Source organism: Pongo pygmaeus, chromosome 7, assembly GCF_028885625.2.
Source record: "Pongo pygmaeus isolate AG05252 chromosome 7, NHGRI_mPonPyg2-v2.0_pri, whole genome shotgun sequence".
NCBI lineage: Eukaryota > Metazoa > Chordata > Mammalia > Primates > Hominidae > Pongo > Pongo pygmaeus.
Genome location: NC_072380.2, coordinates 86,165,520 through 86,186,054, shown reverse-complemented (window position 1 = coordinate 86,186,054; position 20,535 = coordinate 86,165,520). Strand labels below are relative to the sequence as shown.

At 42.4% G+C, this 20,535-nt stretch overlaps 1 protein-coding gene across 1 annotated transcript in view; it reads right to left on the bottom strand.

The window, feature by feature from the left end:
- LY96 (lymphocyte antigen 96) overlaps positions 1–20,535 on the bottom strand; it is a 45,809-nt gene that overhangs the window by 11,138 nt on the left and 14,136 nt on the right. Inside the window, exon 3 of the mRNA XM_054499603.2 lies at positions 15,983–16,111. Within this exon, the coding sequence (XP_054355578.1) occupies positions 15,983–16,111 (129 nt within the window). The remainder of the gene's footprint in view (positions 1–15,982; positions 16,112–20,535) is intronic.

Here is a 20,535-nt window from a genome sequence, read left to right as displayed (position 1 = left end):
TTAGATTTAAGGTTAATATTGTTATGTGTGAATTTGATCCTGTCATTATGATGTTAGCTGGTTATTTTGCTCATTAATTTATGCAGTTTCTTCCTAGCATCAGTAGTCTTTACAATTTGGCATATTTTTGCAGTGGCTGGTACCGATTGTTCCTTTCCATGTTTAGTGCTTCCTTCAGGAGCTCTTGTAAGGCAGGCCTGGTGGTGACAAAATCTCTCAGCATTTGCTTGTCTGTAAAGGATTTTATTTCTCCTTCACTTATGAAGCTTAGTTTGGCTGGATATGAAATTCTGGGTTGAAAATTCTTTTCTTTAAGAATGGTGAATATTGGCCCCCACTCTCTTCTGGCTTGTAGAGTTTCTGCCGAGAGACCCGCTGTTAGTCTGATGGGTTTCCCTTTGTGGGTAACCTGACCTTTCTGTCTGGCTGCCCTTAACATTTTTTCCCCCATTTCAACCTTGGTGAATCTGACAATTATCTGTCTTGGAGTTGCTCTTCTCGAGGAGTACCTTGTGGTGTTCTCTGTATTTCCTGAATTTGAATGTTGGCCTGCCTTGCTAGATTGGGGAAGTTCTCCTGGATAATATCCTGAAGAGTGTTTTCCAGCTTGGTTCCATTCTCCCCATCACTTTCAGGTACACCAATCAAATGTAGATTTGGTCTTTTCACATAGTATCATGTTTCTTGGAGGCTTTGTTCATTTCTTATTACTCTTTTTTCTCTAAACTTCTCTTCTCACTTCATTTCACTAATCTGGTCTTCAATCACTGATACCCTTTCTTCCACTTGATCAAATTGGCTACTGAAGCTTCTGCATGTGTCACGTAGTTCTCGTGCCACGGTTTGCATCTCCATCAGGTCATTTAAGGTCTTCTCTACACTGTTTATTCTAGTTAGCCATTCATCTAATCTTTTTTCAAGGTTTTTAGCTTCCTTGTGATGGGTTCGAACATCCTCCTTTAGCTCAGAGAAGTTTGTTATTACTGACCTTCTAAAGCCTTCTTCTGTCAACTCATCAAAGTCATTCTCCATCCAGCTTTGTTCCATTGCTGGCGAGGAGCTGTGATCCTTTGGAGAAGAGACACTCTGGTTTTTAGAATTTTCAGCTTTTCTGCTCTGGTTTCTCCCCATCTTTGTGGTTTTATCTACCTTTGGTCTTTGATGATGGTGACCACACCAAATGGGGTTTTGGTGTGGATGCCCTTTTTGTTGATGTTGATGCTATTCCTTTCTGTTTGTTAGCTTTCCTTCTAAGAGTCAGGACCCTCAGTTGCAGGTCTGTTGGAGTTCGCTGGAGGTCCACTCCAGGCCCTGTTTGCCTGGGTATCACCAGTGGAGGCTGCAGAACAGTAAATATTGCAGAACAGTAAATATTGCAGATCAGCAAATATTGCTGCCTTATCCTTCCTCTGGAAGCTTCATCTCAGAGGGGCACCGGCTGTATGAGGTGTCAGTCAGCCCCTACTGGGAGGTGTCTCTGAGTTAGGCTACACAGGGGTCAGGGACCTACTTGAGGAGACAGTCTGTCCAATCTCAGAGCTCAAACACCATGCTGGGAGAACCACTGCTCTCTTCAGAGCTGTCAGACAGGGACCTTTAAGTCTGCAGAAGTTTCTGCTGCCTTTTGTTCAGCTATACCCTGCCCCCAGAGGTGGAGTCTACAGAGGCAGGCAGGCCTCGTTGAGCTGTAGTGGGCTCCACCCAGTTCGATCTTCCCGGCCTCTTTGTTTACCTACTCAAGCCTCAGCAATGGCAGACGCCCCTTCCCAAGCCAGGCTGCTGCCTTGCATTTCAATCTTGGACTGCTGTGCTAGCAGTGAGCAAGGCTCTGTGGGCATGGGACCCACTGAGCCAGGCATGCGATACAATCTCCTGGTGTGCTGTTTGCTAAGAGCATTGGAAAAGCACAGTGTTAAGGTAGGAGTGTCCCGATTTTCCTGGTACAGTCTGTCAAAGCTTCCTTTGGCTAGGAAAGGGAAATCCCCTGACCCCTTGCACTTCCTGGGTGAGGCAATGCCCCACGCTGCTTCAGCTTGCCCTCCGTGGGCTGCACCCACTGTCCAACTAGTCCCAGTGAGACGAACCAGGTACCTCAGTTGGAAGTGCAGAAAACACCCGTCTTCTGTGTCAATCACGCTGGGAGCTGCAGACCGGAGCTGTTCCTATTCAGCCATCTTGGAACGGACACTTCCATTCTTTTCTTAGGAAGTTAGCTTGAAGCTTTGCCCACATTGAAGAAGGCAAGAGGGAACTGAGGCAGGGCGAGGGAGAACAGAATCCCTTCTTAGGCTCTCCTCTCCTCTTCCCAAAAGGTATCCATGCAGCTCACTCATGGTCCAGTCTAGTTTTCCTGGCTGCTACGCAGGGGGCAGGATCTGAGCCTCAGATGGTATTGTACATTGAATTGTGTCCCCCGAAAAGATATGTTGAAGCCCTAACCTCCAGTGCCTGTGAACATGACCTTATTTAGAAACAGGATCTTTGCAGATAATCAAGTTAAAATGAGGTCATTAGGGTGGGCCCTAGTCCAATATCCAAGTGTCCTTATTAAGAAGGGGAAATTTGGACACTGAGATAGACAAACATAGGAGGGAAGACCACAGTGAAAGGACCCAGGAAGAAGATGACCATCTACAAGGCAAGACATGCCTTAGGCCACCAGAAACTAGGAGAGAGGCCTGGAACAGATCCATGCCTAGCTCCTGCAGAGGGAGCATGGCCTCGTTATCTTGGTTTCAGACTTCTGGACTTCAGAGCTGTTACATGATAAATTTATGTTTTTCTAAGGTATTCAGTTTATGGTACTTAGTAACAGCAGCAAAATCCCAGTAACAGAACTTACAGGCTTATGAATTTTTTTTTAAACAGGATCTTGCTCTGTTGCCCAGGCTGGAGTGCAGTGGTGCAATCACAGCTCACTGCAGCCTCCACTGCCCAAGCTCCAGTGATCCTCCCACCTCAGCCTCTCAAGTATCTGGGACCACAGGCATGCACCACCAGACCCAGCTAATTTTTGTATTTTTGGTAGAGACGGCATTTTACCATGTTTCCCAGGCTGTTCTCAAACTCCTGATGTCAAGCAACCCACCTGCCTTGGCCTCACAAAGTGCTGGGATTGCAGGCATGAGCTACCGTGCCCAGCCCAGGCTTATTAAATTTAAGATGCTTTGAAATATCCATCCATTGATTCATAAATGTGTGTTTGAGAGAAACAGATATATATATATGTGTGTGTGTGTGTGTGTGTGTGTAAAAACTGGTGAGATTATGGGTAACTTTTACTTTATAATTGCTTGTCCATATTTTCTAAATATCATATCATAAAGATGTATAACTTTTATAACAACCAAAAGGAAAATTATTTTAAACATAGATATGTATGGTACTTGCAAATTTGACTCCCAAATTTCAAGGGTCTCTTGATACGTCAATGCTTCTTAAATCAGAAAGTCCTAAGTTCTGGGCCCACATACTCAGCTGCCAGATGGCCATGTTTATTTGAATGTTCCAAAATTACCTTGAGCTTAACATGCCCAAGCCAGAACTCATTATGTTTCCCTTTAAATAAAAAAACCTGCCTGTTCTTTTGTACACATCATCTCAGATAATGGCACTTCCATACATCCAGTCACTGACCCTCAAGTGTGGTGCTTTTTTTTTTCTTTTTTTTTCTTTAAGTCAGGGAGTGCAGTGGTGGATCACAGCTAGCCAAGACCTCCTGGGCGCAAGTGATCCTCCCACCTCAGTCCCAAGTAGCTGGACTAAAGGCTGGTACCACCACACCCAGCTAATTTTTTTTTTTTTCAGAGATGGGGTTTCACCTCCTTGCCCAGGCTGGCCCCAAACTCCTAGCCTCAGCCTCCCAAAGTGCTGGGATTACAGGCACCCAGCCCAAGAGGGTCTTGATTTTACCTAATCCTTGCCTGCCACATTAAATCAGTGTATCCTGCCTATTCTGTCTCCCAAAAATCTCTCTTTCATCTCCTCCCTGCTACTCCCTGGCCACCGTCTCGTTCAGCCCTCATGGTCTCTCACAGAGCCTCCTGGATGCTCTTCCTTCCACCCAAGTTTCCTGCCTCAGCCTACCCCCACCTCCTGCCATATGGATGCTAGTTATCTGTAAAAATGGAAATCTCAGTGGGTCATCCCTGCCCACTGACTATAGGATACAGGCCAATATTTTGCGCATGACTTACATGCTCACACTGCCCCCTTTTCCAGGCTCATCTCCAGCAATTCCCCACAAGCACATTCTGCTCCAACTACAAAAAAACTACTCTCCAAATAAACCATACTCTTTCATGACTAGATGTGTTTGTATATGCTGTTTCCTCTCCAGGGAATGTTTTTCCCCTCACCCTCTGATGTTCTCAGATTCAAGACTCTAATAAAATATTCTACTGAAGGCTTGTCTGACCAGCCTGGGCAACATAGTGAGACCCTGTCTCTACAAAAAAAATTTTAAAATGGCCAGGAGCAATGGCTCACACCTGTAATCCGAGCACTCTGGGAAGCTGAGGCAGGAGGATTGCTTGAGCCCAGGAGTTCAAGACCAGCCTGGGCAAGATGGTGAGACCTTATCTCTATTTTTTAATTAAAATAAAATTAAATTTAAAATTAGGGCCAGGTGCGGTGGCTCGCACCTGTAATCTCAGCACTTTGGGAGGCACTTTGGGAGGCCGAGGCAGGCAGATGGCCTGAGGTCAGGAGTTTGAGACCAGCCTGGCTAACATGATGAAAACCTGTCTCTACTAAAAATACAAAAATTAGCTGGGCATGGTGATCTGTGCCTGTAGTCCTTGCTACTCAGGAGGCTGTGACTAGACGATGACTTCAGCCCAGGAGTTTGAGGCTGCAGTGAGCTATGACTGCACCACTGCACTCCAATCTGGGTGACAGAGCAAGATCTTGTCTCAAAAAAAAAACCTTATCCCAGTTTTCCTGCCACAGTTATTTAGTAACTATATAGTTTAAACCAATAACATATAGTTCTATTGCTAGTAAAACTATATGTTATTTACATATACCTTTTTACAATAAATTTACAATGTAAAATGTAATGTATGTACAATGCCAAATGTAATGTATGTACAATGTAAAATGTAATGTATGTACAATGCCAAATGTAAATGTATGGCAATGGCTCATACCTGTAATCAATTTACAATAAAATTACATGTAATTTTATTATAAATTTTGTTCCTATAACTGTCTTTCCCAGAACGGAGTGACTTTTTTTTTTATTTATTTATACTGATTTACCAGGTACATGTGCAGTCTCATTACCTGCATAGGTTGTGTAGTGGTCAAGTCAGGGCTTTTAGGGTGCCCATCACCCAAGTAACATATACCCATTAACTAATTTTACATCATCCACCCCCTCACCCTTCCAACTCTTCACTATCATTCCACTCTGTAGTACATGTGTACACATTTTTTAGCACCCACTTACGAGTGGGAACATGCAATATTTGACTTTCTGTGCCTGGTTTGTTTCAGTTAAGATAATGGCCTCCAGTTCCATCCATGTTGCTGAAAAATACATGATTTCATTTTTTTAATGGCTTAATAGTATTCCATTGTGTAAATATACCACATTTTATTTACCCATTCGTCTGTTGATGGACACTTGGTAAATTCCATATCTTTGCTATTGTGACTAGTGCAATAAACATATGAGTGCAGGTATCTTTTTGATATATTGATTTCTTTTCCCTTGAGTAGATACCTAGTAGTGAAATTGCTAGATGGAATGGTGGTTCTATTTTTAGTTCTTTGATAAATCTCCATATTGCTTTCCATAGAGACTATACTAATTTACATTCCCACCAAAAGTGGATGAGTTCTCTTTTCTCCATATTCTTGCTAACTATCTGTTACTTTTTGTCTTTTTAGTAATAGCCATTCTGGCTGGGGTAAGATGACATCTCATTGCAACTTTTTTTTTTTTTAATTTATTTATTTATTTTTTTATTTTTTTTCTTTTATTATTATTATTATTATTATTATACTTTAGGTTTTATGGTACATGTGCGCAATGTGCAGGTAAGTTACATATGTATACATGTGCCATGCTGGTGCGCTGCACCCACCAACTCGTCATCTAGCATTAGGTATATCTCCCAATGCTATCCCTCCCCTCTCCCCCCACCCCACAACAGTCCCCGAAGTGTGATGTTCCCCTTCCTGTGTCCATGTGTTCTCATTGTTCAATTCCCACCTATGAGTGAGAATATGCGGTGTTTGGTTTTTTGTTCTTGCGATAGTTTACTGAGAATGATGATTTCCAATTTCATCCATGTCCCTATAAAGGACATGAACTCATCATTTTTTATGGCTGCATAGTATTCCATGGTGTATATGTGCCACATTTTCTTAATCCAGTCTATCATTGTTGGACATTTGGGTTGGTTCCAAGTCTTTGCTATTGTGAATAATGCCGCAATAAACATACGTGTGCATGTGTCTTTATAGCAGCATGATTTATAGTCCTTTGGATATATAGCCAGTAATGGGATGGCTGGGTCGAATGGAATTTCTAGTTCTAGATCCCTGAGGAATCGCCACACTGACTTCCACAAGGGTTGAACTAGTTTACAGTCCCACCAACAGTGTAAAAGTGTTCCTATTTCTCCACATCCTCTCCAGCACCTGTTGTTTCCTGACTTTTTAATGATTGCCATTCTAACTGGTGTGAGATGGTATCTCATTGTGGTTTTGATTTGCATTTCTCTGATGGCCAGTGATGGTGAGCATTTTTTCATGTGTTTTTTGGCTGCATAAATGTCTTCTTTTGAGAAGTGTCTGTTCATGTCCTTCGCCCACTTTTTGATGGGGTTGTTTGTTTTTTTCTTGTAAATTTGTTGGAGTTCATTGTAGATTCTGGATATTAGCCTTTTGTCAGATGAGTAGGTTGTGAAAATTTTCTCCCATTTTGTAGGTTGCCTGTTCACTCTGATGGTAGTTTCTTTTGCTGTGCAGAGGCTCTTGAGTTTAATTAGATCCCATTTGTCAATTGTGGCTTTTGTTGCCATTGCTTTTGGTGTTTTAGACATGAAGTCCTTGCCCATGCCTATGTCCTGAATGGTAATGCCTAGGTTTTCTTCTAGGGTTTTTATGGTTTTAGGTCTAACATTTAAGTCTTTAATCCATCTTGAATTGATTTTTGTATAAGGTGTAAGGAAGGGATCCAGTTTCAGCTTTCTACATATGGCTAGCCAGTTTTCCCAGCACCATTTATTAAATAGGGAATCCTTTCCCCATTTCTTGTTTTTGTCAGGTTTGTCAAAGATCAGATAGTTGTAGATATGTGGCATTATTTCTGACGGCTCTGTTCTGTTCCATTGATCTATATCTCTGTTTTGGTACCAGTACCATGCTGTTTTGGTTACTGTAGCCTTGTAGTATAGTTTGAAGTCAGGTAGTGTGATGCCTCCAGCTTTGTTCTTTTGGCTTAGGATTGACTTGGCGATGCGGGCTCTTTTTTGGTTCCATATGAACTTTAAAGTAGTTTTTTCCAATTCTGTGAAGAAAGTCATTGGTAGCTTAATGGGGATGGCATTGAATCTGTAAATTACCTTGGGAAGGATGGCCATTTTCATGATATTGATTCTTCCTACCCATGAGCATGGAATGTTCTTCCATTTGTTTGTATCCTCTTTTATTTCCTTGAGCAGTGGTTTGTAGTTCTCCTTGAAGAGGTCTTTCACATCCCTTGTAAGTTGGATTCCTAGGTATTTTATTCTCTTTGAAGCAATTGTGAATGGGAGTTCACTCATGATTTGGCTCTCTGTTTGTCTGTTATTGATGTATAAGAATGCTTGTGATTTTTGCACATTGATTTTGTATCCTGAGACTTTGCTGAAGTTTCTTATCAGCTTAAGGAGATTTTGGGCTGAGACAATGGGGTTTTCTAGATATACTATCATGTCATCTGCAAACAGGGACAATTTGACTTCCTCTTTTCCTAATTGAATACCCTTGATTTCCTTCTCCTGCCTAATTGCCCTGGCCAGAACTTCCAACACTATGTTGAATAGAAGTGGTGAGAGAGGGCATCCCTGTCTTGTGCCAGTTTTCAAAGGGAATGCTTCCAGTTTTTGCCCATTCAGTATGATATTGGCTGTGGGTTTGTCATAAATAGCTCTTATTATTTTGAGATACGTCCCATCAATTCCTAATTTATTGAGAGTTTTTAGCATGAAGGGTTGTTGAATTTTGTCAAAGGCCTTTTCTGCATCTATTGAGATAATCATGTGGTTTTTGTCTTTGGTTCTGTTTATATGCTGGATTACATTTATTGATTTGCGTATATTGAACCAGCCTTGCATCCCAGGGATGAAGCCCACTTGATCATGGTGGATAAGCTTTTTGATGTGCTGCTGGATTCTGTTTGCCAGTATTTTATTGAGGATTTTTGCATCAATGTTCATCAAGGATATTGGTCTAAAATTCTCTTTTTTTGTTGTGTCTCTGCCAGGCTTTGGTATCAGGATGATGCTGGCCTCATAAAATGAGTTAGGGAGGATTCCCTCTTTTTCTATTGATTGGAATAGTTTCAGAAGGAATGGTACCAGCTCCTCCTTGTACCTCTGGTAGAATTCGGCTGTGAACCCATCTGGTCCTGGACTTTTTTTGGTTGGTAAGCTATTGATTATTGCCACAATTTCAGCTCCTGTTATTGGTCTATTCAGAGATTCAACTTCTTCCTGGTTTAGTCTTGGGAGGGTGTATGTGTTGAGGAATTTATCCATTTCTTCTAGATTTTCTAGTTTATTTGCGTAGAGGTGTTTGTAATATTCTCTGATGGTAGTTTGTATTTCTGTGGGATCAGTGGTGATATCCCCTTTATCATTTTTTATTGCATCTATTTGATTCTTCTCTCTTTTTTTCTTTATTAATCTTGCTAGTGGTCTATCAATTTTGTTGATCCTCTCAAAAAACCAGCTCCTGGATTCATTTATTTTTTGAAGGGTTTTTTGTGTCTCTATTTCCTTCAGTTCTGCTCTGATTTTAGTTATTTCTTGCCTTCTGCTAGCTTTTGAATGTGTTTGCTCTTGCTTTTCTAGTTCTTTTAATTGTGATGTTAGGGTGTCAATTTTGGATCTTTCCTGCTTTCTCTTGTGGGCATTTAGTGCTATAAATTTCCCTCTACACACTGCTTTGAATGCATCCCAGAGATTCTGGTATGTGTGTCTTGGTTCTTGTTGGTTTCAAAGAACATCTTTATTTCTGCCTTCATTTCGTTATGTACCCAGTAGTCATTCAGGAGCAGGTTGTTCAGTTTCCACGTAGTTGAGCGGTTTTGAGTGAGATTCTTAATCCTGAGTTCTAGCTTGATTGCACTGTGATCTGAGAGACAGTTTGTTACAATTTCTGTTCTTTTACATTTATTGAGGAGAGCTTTACTTCCAAGTATATGGTCAATTTTGGAATAGGTGTGGTGTGGTGCTGAAAAAAATGTATATTCTGTTGATTTGGGGTGGAGAGTTCTGTAGATGTCTATCAGTTCCGCTTGGTGCAGAGCTGAGTTCAATTCCTGGGTATCCTTGTTGACTTTCTGTCTCGTTGATCTGTCTAATGTTGACAGTGGGGTGTTAAAGTCTCCCATTATTAATGTGTGGGAGTCTAAGTCTCTTTGTAGGTCACTCAGGACTTGCTTTATGAATCTGGGTGCTCCTGTATTGGGTGCATATATATTTAGGATAGTTAGCTCTTCTTGTTGAATTAATCCCTTTACCATTATGTAATGGCCTTCTTTGTCTCTTTTGATCTTTGTTGGTTTAAAGTCTGTTTTATCAGAGACTAGGATTGCAACCCCTGCCTTTTTTTGTTTTCCATTTGCTTGGTAGATCTTCCTCCATCCTTTTATTTTGAGCCTATGTGTGTCTCTGCACGTGAGATGGGTTTCCTGAATACAGCACACTGATGGGTCTTGAGTCTTTATCCAATTTGCCAGTCTGTGTCTTTTAATTGGAGCATTTAGTCCATTTACATTTAAAGTTAATATTGTTATGTGTGAATCTGATCCTGTCATTATGACGTTAGCTGGTTATTTTGCTCGTTAGTTGATGCAGTCCCTTCCTAGTCTCGATGGTCTTTACAATTCGGTATGATTTTGCAGTGGCTGGTACCGGTTGTGCCTTTCCATGTTTAGCACTTCCTTCAGGAGCTCTTTTAGGGCAGGCCTGGTGGTGACAAAATCTCTTAGCATTTGCTTGTCTGTAAAGTATTTTATTTCTCCTTCACTTATGAAGCTTAGTTTGGCAGGATATGAAATTCTGGGTTGAAAATTCTTTTCTTTAAGAATGTTGAATATTGGCCCCCACTCTCTTCTGGCTTGTAGGGTTTCTGCCGAGAGATCCGCTGTTAGTCTGATGGGCTTCCCTTTGATGGTAACCCGACCTTTCTCTCTGGCTGCCCTTAACATTTTTTCCTTCATTTCAACTTTGGTGAATCTGACAATTATGTGTCTTGGAGTTGCTCTTCTCGAGGAGTATCTCTGTGGCGTTCTCTGTATTTCCTGAATCTGAATGTTGGCCTGCCTTGCTAGATTGGGGAAGTTCTCCTGGATAATATCCTGCAGAATGTTTTCCAACTTGTTTCCATTCTCCCCGTCACTTTCAGGTACACCAATCAGACGTAGATTTGGTCTTTTCACATAGTCCCACATTTCTTGGAGGCTTTGCTCATTTCTTTTTATTCTTTTTTCTTTAAACTTCCCTTCTCGCTTCATTTCATTCACTTCATCTTCCAGGGCTGATACCCTTTCTTCCATTTGATTGCATCGGCTCCTGAGGCTTCTGCATTCTTCACGTAGTTCTCGAGCCTTGGTTTTCAGCTCCATCAGCTCCTTTAAGCACTTCTCTGTATTGGTTATTCTAGTTATACATTCTTCTGAATTTTTTTCAAAGTTTTCAACTTCTTTGCCTTTGGTTTGAATATCCTCCCGTAGCTCGGAGTAATTTGATTGTCTGAAGCCTTCTTCTCTCAGCTCGTCAAAGTCATTCTCCGTCCAGCTTTGTTCCGTTGCTGGTGAGGAACTGCGTTCCTTTGGAGGAGGAGAGGTGCTCTGCATTTTAGAGTTTCCAGTTTTTCTGCTCTGTTTTTTCCCCATCTTTGTGGTTTTATCTACTTTTGGTCTTTGATGATAGTGATGTACAGATGGGTTTTTGGTGTGGATGTCCTTTCTGCTAGTTTTCCTTCTAACAGACAGGACCCTCAGCTGCAGGTCTGTTGGAGTACCTGGCCGGCCGTGTGAGGTGTCAGTCTGCCCCTGCTGGGGGGTGCCTCCCAGTTAGGCTGCTCGGGGGTCAGGGGTCAGGGACCCACTTGAGGAGGCAGTCAGCCCGTTCTCAGATCTCCAGCTGCGTGCTGGGAGAACCACTGCTCTCCTCAAAGCTGTCAGACATGGACATTTAAGTCTGCAGAGGTTACTGCTGTCTTTTTGTTTGTCTGTGCCCTGCCCCCAGAGGTGGAGCCTACAGAGGCAGGCAGGCCTCCTTGAGCTGTGGTGGGCTCCACCCAGTTCAAGCTTCCAGGCTGCTTTGTTTACCTAAGCGAGCCTGGGCAATGGCGGGCGCCCCTCCCCCAGCCTCGCTGCCGACTTGCTGTTTGGTCTCTGACTGCTGTGCTAGCAATCAGCGAGACTCCGTGGGCATAGGACCCTCTGAGCCAGGTGCGGGCTATACTCTCCTGGGGCACCGTTTCCTAAGCCTGTTGGAAAAACATAGTATTCGGGTGGGAGTGGCCCGACTTTCCAGGTGCCATCTGTCACCCCTGGAAAGGGAACTCCCTGACCCCTTGCGCTTCCCGAGTGAGGCAATGCCTCGCCCCTGCTTCGGCTGGCGCACGGTGCACTCACCCACTGACCTGCGCCCACTGTCTGGCACTCCCTAGTGAGATGAACACGGTACCTCAGATGGAAATGCAGAAATCACCCGTCTTCTGCGTCGCTCGCGCTGGGAGCTGTAGACCGGAGCTGTTCCTATTCGGCCATCTTGGCTCCTCCCCCGTGGGTCTTGAGTCTTTATCCAATTTGCCAGTCTGTGTCTTTTAATTGGAGCATTTAGTCCATTTACATTTAAAGTTAATATTGTTATGTGTGCATTTGATCCTGTCATTATGATGTTAGCTGGATATTTTGCTCATTAGTTGATGCAGTCTCTTCCTAGTCTCGATGGTCTTTACATTTCGGTATGATTTTGCAGTGGCTGGTACCGGTTGTGCCTTTCCATGTTTAGTGCTTCCTTCAGGAGCTCTTTTAGGGCAGGCCTGGTGGTGACAAAATCTCTCAGCATTTGCTTGTCTGTAAAGGATTTTATTTCTCCTTCACTTATGAAGCTTAGTTTGGCAGGATATGAAATTCTGGGTTGAAAATTCTTTTCTTTAAGAATGTTGAATATTGGCCCCCACTCTCTTCTGGCTTGTAGGGTTTCTGCCGAGAGATCCGCTGTTAGTCTGATGGGCTTCCCTTTGATGGTAACCCGACCTTTCTCTCTGGCTGCCCTTAACATTTTTTCCTTCATTTCAACTTTGGTGAATCTGACAATTATGTGTCTTGGAGTTGCTCTTCTCGAGGAGTTTCTCTGTGGCGTTCTCTGTATTTCCTGAATCTGAATGTTGGCCTGCCTTGCTAGATTGGGGAAGTTCTCCTGGATAATATCCTGCAGAGTGTTTTCCAACTTGTTTCCATTCTCCCCGTCACTTTCAGGTACACCAATCAGACGTAGATTTGGTCTTTTCACATAGTCCCACATTTCTTGGAGGCTTTGCTCGTTTCTTTTTATTCTTTTTTCTCTAAACTTCCCTTCTCGCTTCATTTCATTCATTTCATCTTCTAGGGCTGATACCCTTTCTTCCATTTGATTGCATCGGCTCCTGAGGCTTCTGCATTCTTCACGTAGTTCTCGAGCCTTGGTTTTCAGCTCCATCAGCTCTTTAAGCACTTCTCTGTATTGGTTATTCTAGTTATACATTCTTCTAAATTTTTTTCAAAGTTTTCAACTTCTTTGCCTTTGGTTTGAATATCCTCCCGTAGCTCGGAGTAATTTGATCGTCTGAAGCCTTCTTCTCTCAGCTCGTCAAAGTCATTCTCCGTCCAGCTTTGTTCCGTTGCTGGTGAGGAACTGCGTTCCTTTGGAGGAGGAGAGGTACTCTGGTTTTTAGAGTTTCCAGTTTTTCTGCTCTGTTTTTTCCCCATCTTTGTGGTTTTATCTACTTTTGGTCTTTGATGATGGTGATGTACAGATGGGTTTTTGGTGTGGATGTCCTTTCTGTTAGCTTTCCTTCTAACAGACAGAACCCTCAGCTGCAGGTCTGTTGGAGTACCTGGCCGGCCGTGTGAGGTGTCAGTCTGCCCCTGCTGGGGGTTGCCTCCCAGTTAGGCTGCTCGGGGGTCAGGGGTCAGGGACCCACTTGAGGAGGCAGTCAGCCCGTTCTCAGATCTCCAGCTGCGTGCTGGGAGAACCACTGCTCTCCTCACAGCTGTCAGACAGGGACATTTAAGTCTGCAGAGGTTACTGCTGTCTTTTTGTTTGTCTGTGCCCTGCCCCCAGAGGTGGAGCCTACAGAGGCAGGCAGGCCTCCTTGAGCTGTGGTGGGCTCCACCCAGTTCAAGCTTCCAGGCTGCTTTGTTTACCTAAGCGAGCCTGGGCAATGGCGGCGCCCCTCCCCCAGCCTCGCTGCCGACTTGCTGTTTGATCTCAGACTGCTGTGCTAGCAATCAGCGAGACTCCGTGGGCGTAGGACCCTCTGAGCCAGGTGCGGGCTATACTCTCCTGGGGCACCATTTCCTAAGCCCGTCGGAAAAGCACAGTATTCGGGTGGGAGTGGCCCGATTTTCTAGGTGCTGTCTGTCACCCCTGGAAGGGGAACTCCCTGACCCCTTGCGCTTCCCGAGTGAGGCAATGCCTCGCCCCTGCTTCGGCTGGCGCACGGTGCGCTCACCCACTGACCTGCGCCCACTGTCTGGCACTCCCTAGTGAGATGAACACGGTACCTCAGATGGAAATGCAGAAATCACCCGTCTTCTGCGTCGCTCGCGCTGGGAGCTGTAGACCAGAGCTGTTCCTATTCGGCCATCTTGGCTCCTGGAAATAAGAACCTCATTGCAACTTTAATTTGCATTTCTCTGATGATTAGTGATGTTGAGCATGTTTTAATATATCTATTGGCAATTTCTATCTGTTCTTTTGAAAAGTATTTATAAATGTCTATTCATGTCCTTTTCTCACTTTTTTTTTTTTTTTTTTTGAGATGGAGTCTCACTCTGTCACCTGGGCTGGCATGCAATGGCATGGTCTTGCCTCACTGCAACCCCCACCTCCCTGGTTCAAGTGATTCTCCTGCCTCAGCCTCTCAAGTAGCTGGGACTACAGGCACATGCCACCACACCTGGATAATTTTTGTAGCTTTAGTAGAGATGGGGTTTCACTATGTTGGCCAGGCTGGTCTCGAACTCCTGACCTCGTGATCCACCTGCCTTGGTATTCCAAAGTGCTGGGATTACAGGCGTGAGCCACTGCGCCCAGCCACTCTTCCCACTTTTTAATGGGGTTATTTGTTTCTGTTGTTGTTGTTGAGTTGTTTGAGTTCCTTGTACATTCTGAATATTAGTCCCCTGTTGGATGAATAGTTTGCGAATTTTTTCTCATATACTACAGGTTGTCTGTTCACTCCGTTGATTATTTCTTTTGCTATGCAGAAGCTTTTTGATGTAATTAAATCCCATTTGTCTACTTTTGTCTTTATTGCCTGTGCTTTTGAGATCTTTGTCATAAATTCTTTGCCTAGACCAATGTCCAGAAGAATCTTTCCTAGGTTTCTTCTAGTATGTTTATAATTGCAGATCTTATGCTTAAGTTGTTCATCCATCTTGAGTTGATTTTTGTATGTGGTTGAGAGCTAGGGGTCCAGTTTCATTCTTCTGCAAATGGCAATCCAGTTTTCCCCAGAGTGACTTTCTGAGGAAGGAGATCCTACCATTCAACTTCAGATAACCAGAACGTAAATCATGACTTGCTCAAATTAGTTTCAATAGATGTTTATGGAAGAAAGTGGGAGGAGAGAGAGAAGAAGTAGACAAGCTGATTTGAGTCTGACACCTCTGAGGTCTCAAGAAAGAGAAACTTTGAAGATTCAGGTAAAATATCAATGTAATTCCACAGAGATTGTGTAAAAGAAATGCACAGTTTAAAAAAAACAGTAATCTGCTAACGGATTTTTTTTTTCCAAAGAGAAAGCATGACACAGTAGGAGAGTCATGTCTTAGAGTTAGGAGGATGCTCTGTTACTAGTTCTCCAAATGACCATGGACACATTACTGAGCCACTGCAAACATCAGTTCCCTCATTATAAAGATGACAGAACTGGAAAATTCGTAACAAAAGAAGGATTCTTATTATGAACACTGTAGTAGGCTTTTCTTTTTAACAAACATTCTCTAATTTAATTCTTAAAACTATGTATGATGTGTTTTACTTTCCCATTTTATAGCTGAGGAAAATGAGGCCAAGAAAGGTTAAATATTAATAACATCCCAAAAGTCACGTTGTTGGTAAATGGAAAAGGTGGAATATAGCTCTAAAGTGGTAATTCCTTTTTTTAATTCATTTTTATTTTTTATTTTTTTATCTCTTGGTGCAAGATCTCTGTAAGGGTCCTAATTTCTGAATGTTATTATTCTGTAAATAATTCCAAGGAGAAATATAAAGGCAGAAGTCACTGAAGAAACCGATGACTGTATAGAAAATCTGGTGTGTTACTAAGAAAAATATTAATAATACAAATCATATAAGTGTCATCCTAACAGTTCAAGTATATAGTTATAAAATGTTATTTAAGCTGCTAAAAGTAAAAACTTTGGATCGAAAAAGAATTATTAGCAGAAAAGGAACTTCCCATTTTCAATGTATTTAATTTTCATAACATTTTCATAAAGAATTATTTCCTATTCTAAAAGTAATATGAACTGAATACTTACCTCCCTTCAGAGCTCTGCAAAAAGAGTAATCGTCATCAGATCCTCGGCAGATAACTTCTTTGCGCTTTGGAAGATTCATGGTATTGACAGTTATATACAGATTGAAATATAATTGCTTTAAATCTCTCCCTTTAAAAGAAAAAATCCCATTAGGCCCTCAAATAGTAGATTCTTTTATACATAGTAATTAACATTTATTGTATAGTTAAAAGGGGCCCTGTGCTTTTCTTACATTATTTCATTTAATCATCACAACTATCTACAAGATGTGTATTATTACTCTTCTTCTGCAGATGAGAAAACTGAAGTTCTGAGAGGGCAACTAGTAAATCATAATCAAATACAATGTTCCACGGTAAAACTATGCATGCTCTGCCTAAAAACAGAAGAGCCTTCATAACTTCATTGAGAAAACTATCAAATAAAGACATAAAATGTCTGGTTCTATGGTTCTCCTAGAAAATTCAAAAGAAAAGAAAAGGAAAGGAAGGACAGTGAGACAATCAACTTTCTAGGAGTTCTGATGAAATATTTCTTGAGAATAAAATAGAATCTTTTCATGAAAAATTAAATGTATGCCTATTTTTTAATTTCCTCATGATCTCCCTATTTCCAACTACCATGAAAAATTCCAGTAATCAATGCATTTTTCTCAACTCTTCCAACTTATTCAGTTGGCCCAAATGAAAAAGAGGCACAATCCTTTTCTTTCTTTTCTTTTCTTTTCTTTTCTTCTTTTTTTTTGAGACAGACCGGAGTGCAGTGGCATAATCTTGGCTCACTGCAACCTCCGCTGCCCAGGTTCAAGCAATTCTCCTGCCTCAGCCTCCCGAGTAGCTGGGATTACAGGCGCCTGCCACCGTGCCCAGCTAATTTTTGTATTTTTAGTAGAGATGGGGTTTCACCATCTTGGCCAGGCTGGTCGTGAACTCCTGACCTCGTGATCCACCCACCTCAGCCTCCCAAAGTGCTGGGATTACAGGCATGAGCCACCATGCCTGGCCAAAAAAGATGCACAATCCTTTTCATAATGAAAACAATTTTGCAACCACGACCTCACTGAAAATATTTTCCTAGTAAGATCACCATGACTCATTGTAACCATAATCAAAAGACAACTTTTCTAACTTTAATTTGAACTTGGCTATGCTTAACAGAACTGCCTGCTCCTTTCCCTAAACCTTCTTTGGTGTTGGTGCAACCACTCTCTTCCAGGTGTCCTCCAATCTCTCTGACTCCTCTTCCTCAGTCTATTTCATCAACTCCTGGATTTCTCCAGGATCTATCCTCAGTTCTCCTCAGTTTTCACTCTGCACACTCTCTCAGGCCAAGTACCACATAAGGTGACAATTCTCAAGTCAACTTTAGTCTCAGCCTTCCTCCTGAGCATTGATCACATGTATTTATTCAATATCTCTACTCAAATGTTGCCCAGTTACCTCACCCAACAGGTCTAAAAGTGATTTCCTCCTCTTCATCACCAAGTTGGCACTAGAATTCCCAGTCCCAGTAAATCTTTCTAACCTCCTTTTCATCCCCATTACCGCGCTGCCTTCATGCAGGCCCTCATTGCTCTGAACCTGAAGCACCACCAACTTTCCTAATTTGTCTTCACTTCTCAACTTTCAGGGTAGGGTGTGGAGAAGAATATCATGGGGTCTGTTTCAAACAGTGATCCCATGGCCTACTCCATGGACTTGGGCTTGAACTTCTCCAAAAGCAGTGCTGTGTGTAGAAGTTGAAAGACCATTTTCACAAGGAATTCCTGGAGACACAGAAGCACAAGACAGCACCACTGTGGTGTCCAGTGACAATGCAGGGCAAAGGACCTTCTTCCATTTCTTCGTGAAACACAGCATGATTCCAGTCTTCAATAACTCCAGGAAGGGAAGTCCTGCTTTGACAACTCAATAGTTTACTTTGTGAGAAACTCCTTGGCCTTGGACACCACTGTGGTCATGTTAAGAACACGAACAACGGCAACAATGAGACACCACTTCTGTGGCTCAGCAGGCCGGGGATGTCAATATGGGTGTCGGAGTGAGAGACAAGAAACACGGGCTGGGCGCGGTGGCTCACGCCTGTAATCCTAGCACTTTGAGAGGCTGAGGCGGGCAGATCACCTGAGGTCAGGAGTTCGAGACCATCCTGGCCAACATGGCGAAACCCCATCTCTGCTAAAAATACAAAAATTAGCTGGGTGCAGTGGCAGGCACCTGTAATCCCAGCTACTAGGGGTGCTGAGGCAGGAGAATCGTTGGAACCCAGGAGGCGAAGGCTGCAGTGAGGCGAGATCACGCCACTGCACTCCAGCCTGGGTGACAGAGTGAGACTCTGTCTCAAAAAAAGAAAAGAAACACGGTGGCTGTCACGTGGTATAAAAGAGGACTATTTTTTAGCTTACCAAAGACAATTCCAGGAACTTCCAGAAATAACCTTGAAGGAAGCTTATGCTCCAGTTTTATTTGTCAATCAGTTAATAATATACAAATAATTTACTAGCAAGGCTATGACATCTCAAAAGATATCATTTCCATTCTCAACCTATTTTTGGTTCAAGTTTGTACTTGTATCTCTTCCTGAATTCAAGCAGAAATGAGGCCATAAAAATAAGATTGATTTCCATGAATGTGGTCTCACACTTTATACCAACATTATAGTATACTCTATGGAAACATAATTGCGCTATAAAAATATGACTGAATAATTATTTTGTTACTGAATTAATATAATTTGTTATATAAATGTCATATTTAGTGAGAAATTATAAAACATTTGTGATGGCCATTGAGGTATGTCCCTCAAATTTCCCTTCAAAAGCAGCTGCTGTGAGGAGAGTAGCTGGCAGACAGCCTGCAGCTGCCGTACCTTCACATCTATCTCAGCACTCAGCCAGAGGCCACCCTCTCGTAGGCTGCTCTTATAATGATCCAGCACTGCAAGGACCCTAGAGCCAGGCTACTCCTGCCTGTCATGGGACTACGACAGTCATTCTGCCCTGGGGCTTCCTATTTTGCCCAGGCCAAGAGTGTCTCAGGGATGCATTCTGGTCTGAGGATTATCCTACTTAATTCTCCTTCCTCCCTACTCTCTTTTCAAAGGTATCAGACCTGCACCCCAATCTGAATTTTCTCCTAGCCTACTCTGGCTTCCTCTCCCCTTTATTGTTCACAAGCGTTTCCTCCAAGAAATCTCTAGCCTAATTCCTTCTTAGTGTCTGCTTTTCAGAGAACTCTAAATGATTTCATACTGTCTTATTATCTTGGCCTGGAAAGATACAACCTGTTTCCTGTGTGTAAAGGCAAGGGATTCACTTGAAAGTGAGATTATTCATTGTGTAAATCATCCTTTATGCCAATTGTGTAGGGGTAAAACCTGCCAACAGACCAGAAAACAGAACCTAGGAAAAAAGAAGAAACTGTAGAGCCTTAGCCAAGCAAAACTTTAGATTATTTATTTTATCTTTGGCCAGGAAAGTGGAGGAAATAGAGTTAATCATCGTTTGCTCTGTGCTGTCACTAAGCCCTGTTGCTATCACTTCACTTATACCATACTATCTGCAGTATACCATACTATCTCCTATTGCACTGATGGATTCCTGAAGATCAAGAGAATGTCTTATTGGCTGGGCACAGTGGCTCGCGCCTGTAATCCCAGCACTTTGGGAGGCCTAGGCGGGTGGATCACTTGAGGTTAGGAGTTCAAGACCAGCCTGGTCAACATGGTGAAATCCCTTCTCTACTAAAAATACAAAAATTAGCCAGGCGTAGTTGTGGGCGCCTGTAATCCCAGCTATCCGGGAGGCTGAGGCAGGAGAATGGATTGAACCCGGGAGGCAGAGGCTGCAGTGAGCCAAGATCATGCCACTGTACTCCAGCCTGGGCAACAGACAGAGACTCCATCTCAAAAGAAAAAAAGAGAGAGAGAGAGAGAATATCTTATCAATGAATTCACAGTGCCTAGCATGATACTTACAATTTACTAAGCATTTTTTTAGTGAATAAATGAATGCAGATACAGAGTGTCAAAAAAACAGGTTGAACAACTGGAATCATGAAAATTAAAACACAAGTTTGTTGTCTACCATTCCTGGGTTCTCAGTTTTGGGGATTTTGTTGTTGCTGTTTTTCATTTTTCTGGTAAGCCAGAGAACTAAAATCAGGGGGAAAATGTTTAAGCTTATTTATGTAAAACTACTCTGTAAAGTATTAATCTAAAACAAGCTCCAAATCTAAACTAGGTTGTAAATTATGGTGATAATGATGATGATAAAGATTAAAACTAAAGTTTTCTGGGATTCTAGAGCTTACAGGCAATAAACAATGTTGGGTAACTGGTAGGAGAGGAAAAAGTTTTGTGTCTGCACAGAGGCTGAGATACAGCCCCATGCTATCACCCCACCTGCGTTAGTTTTTTCTAAGCTGATAACAAGCAAAGTCATAGAGAGGAAAACCAAGACACAACACAAAGCAAAACAAAACACATGGCCTTCTGTCATCCCATTATTACTGTATTTTTCTCTAGAAAGACCATCTTTAAAAAATATTAAAGTC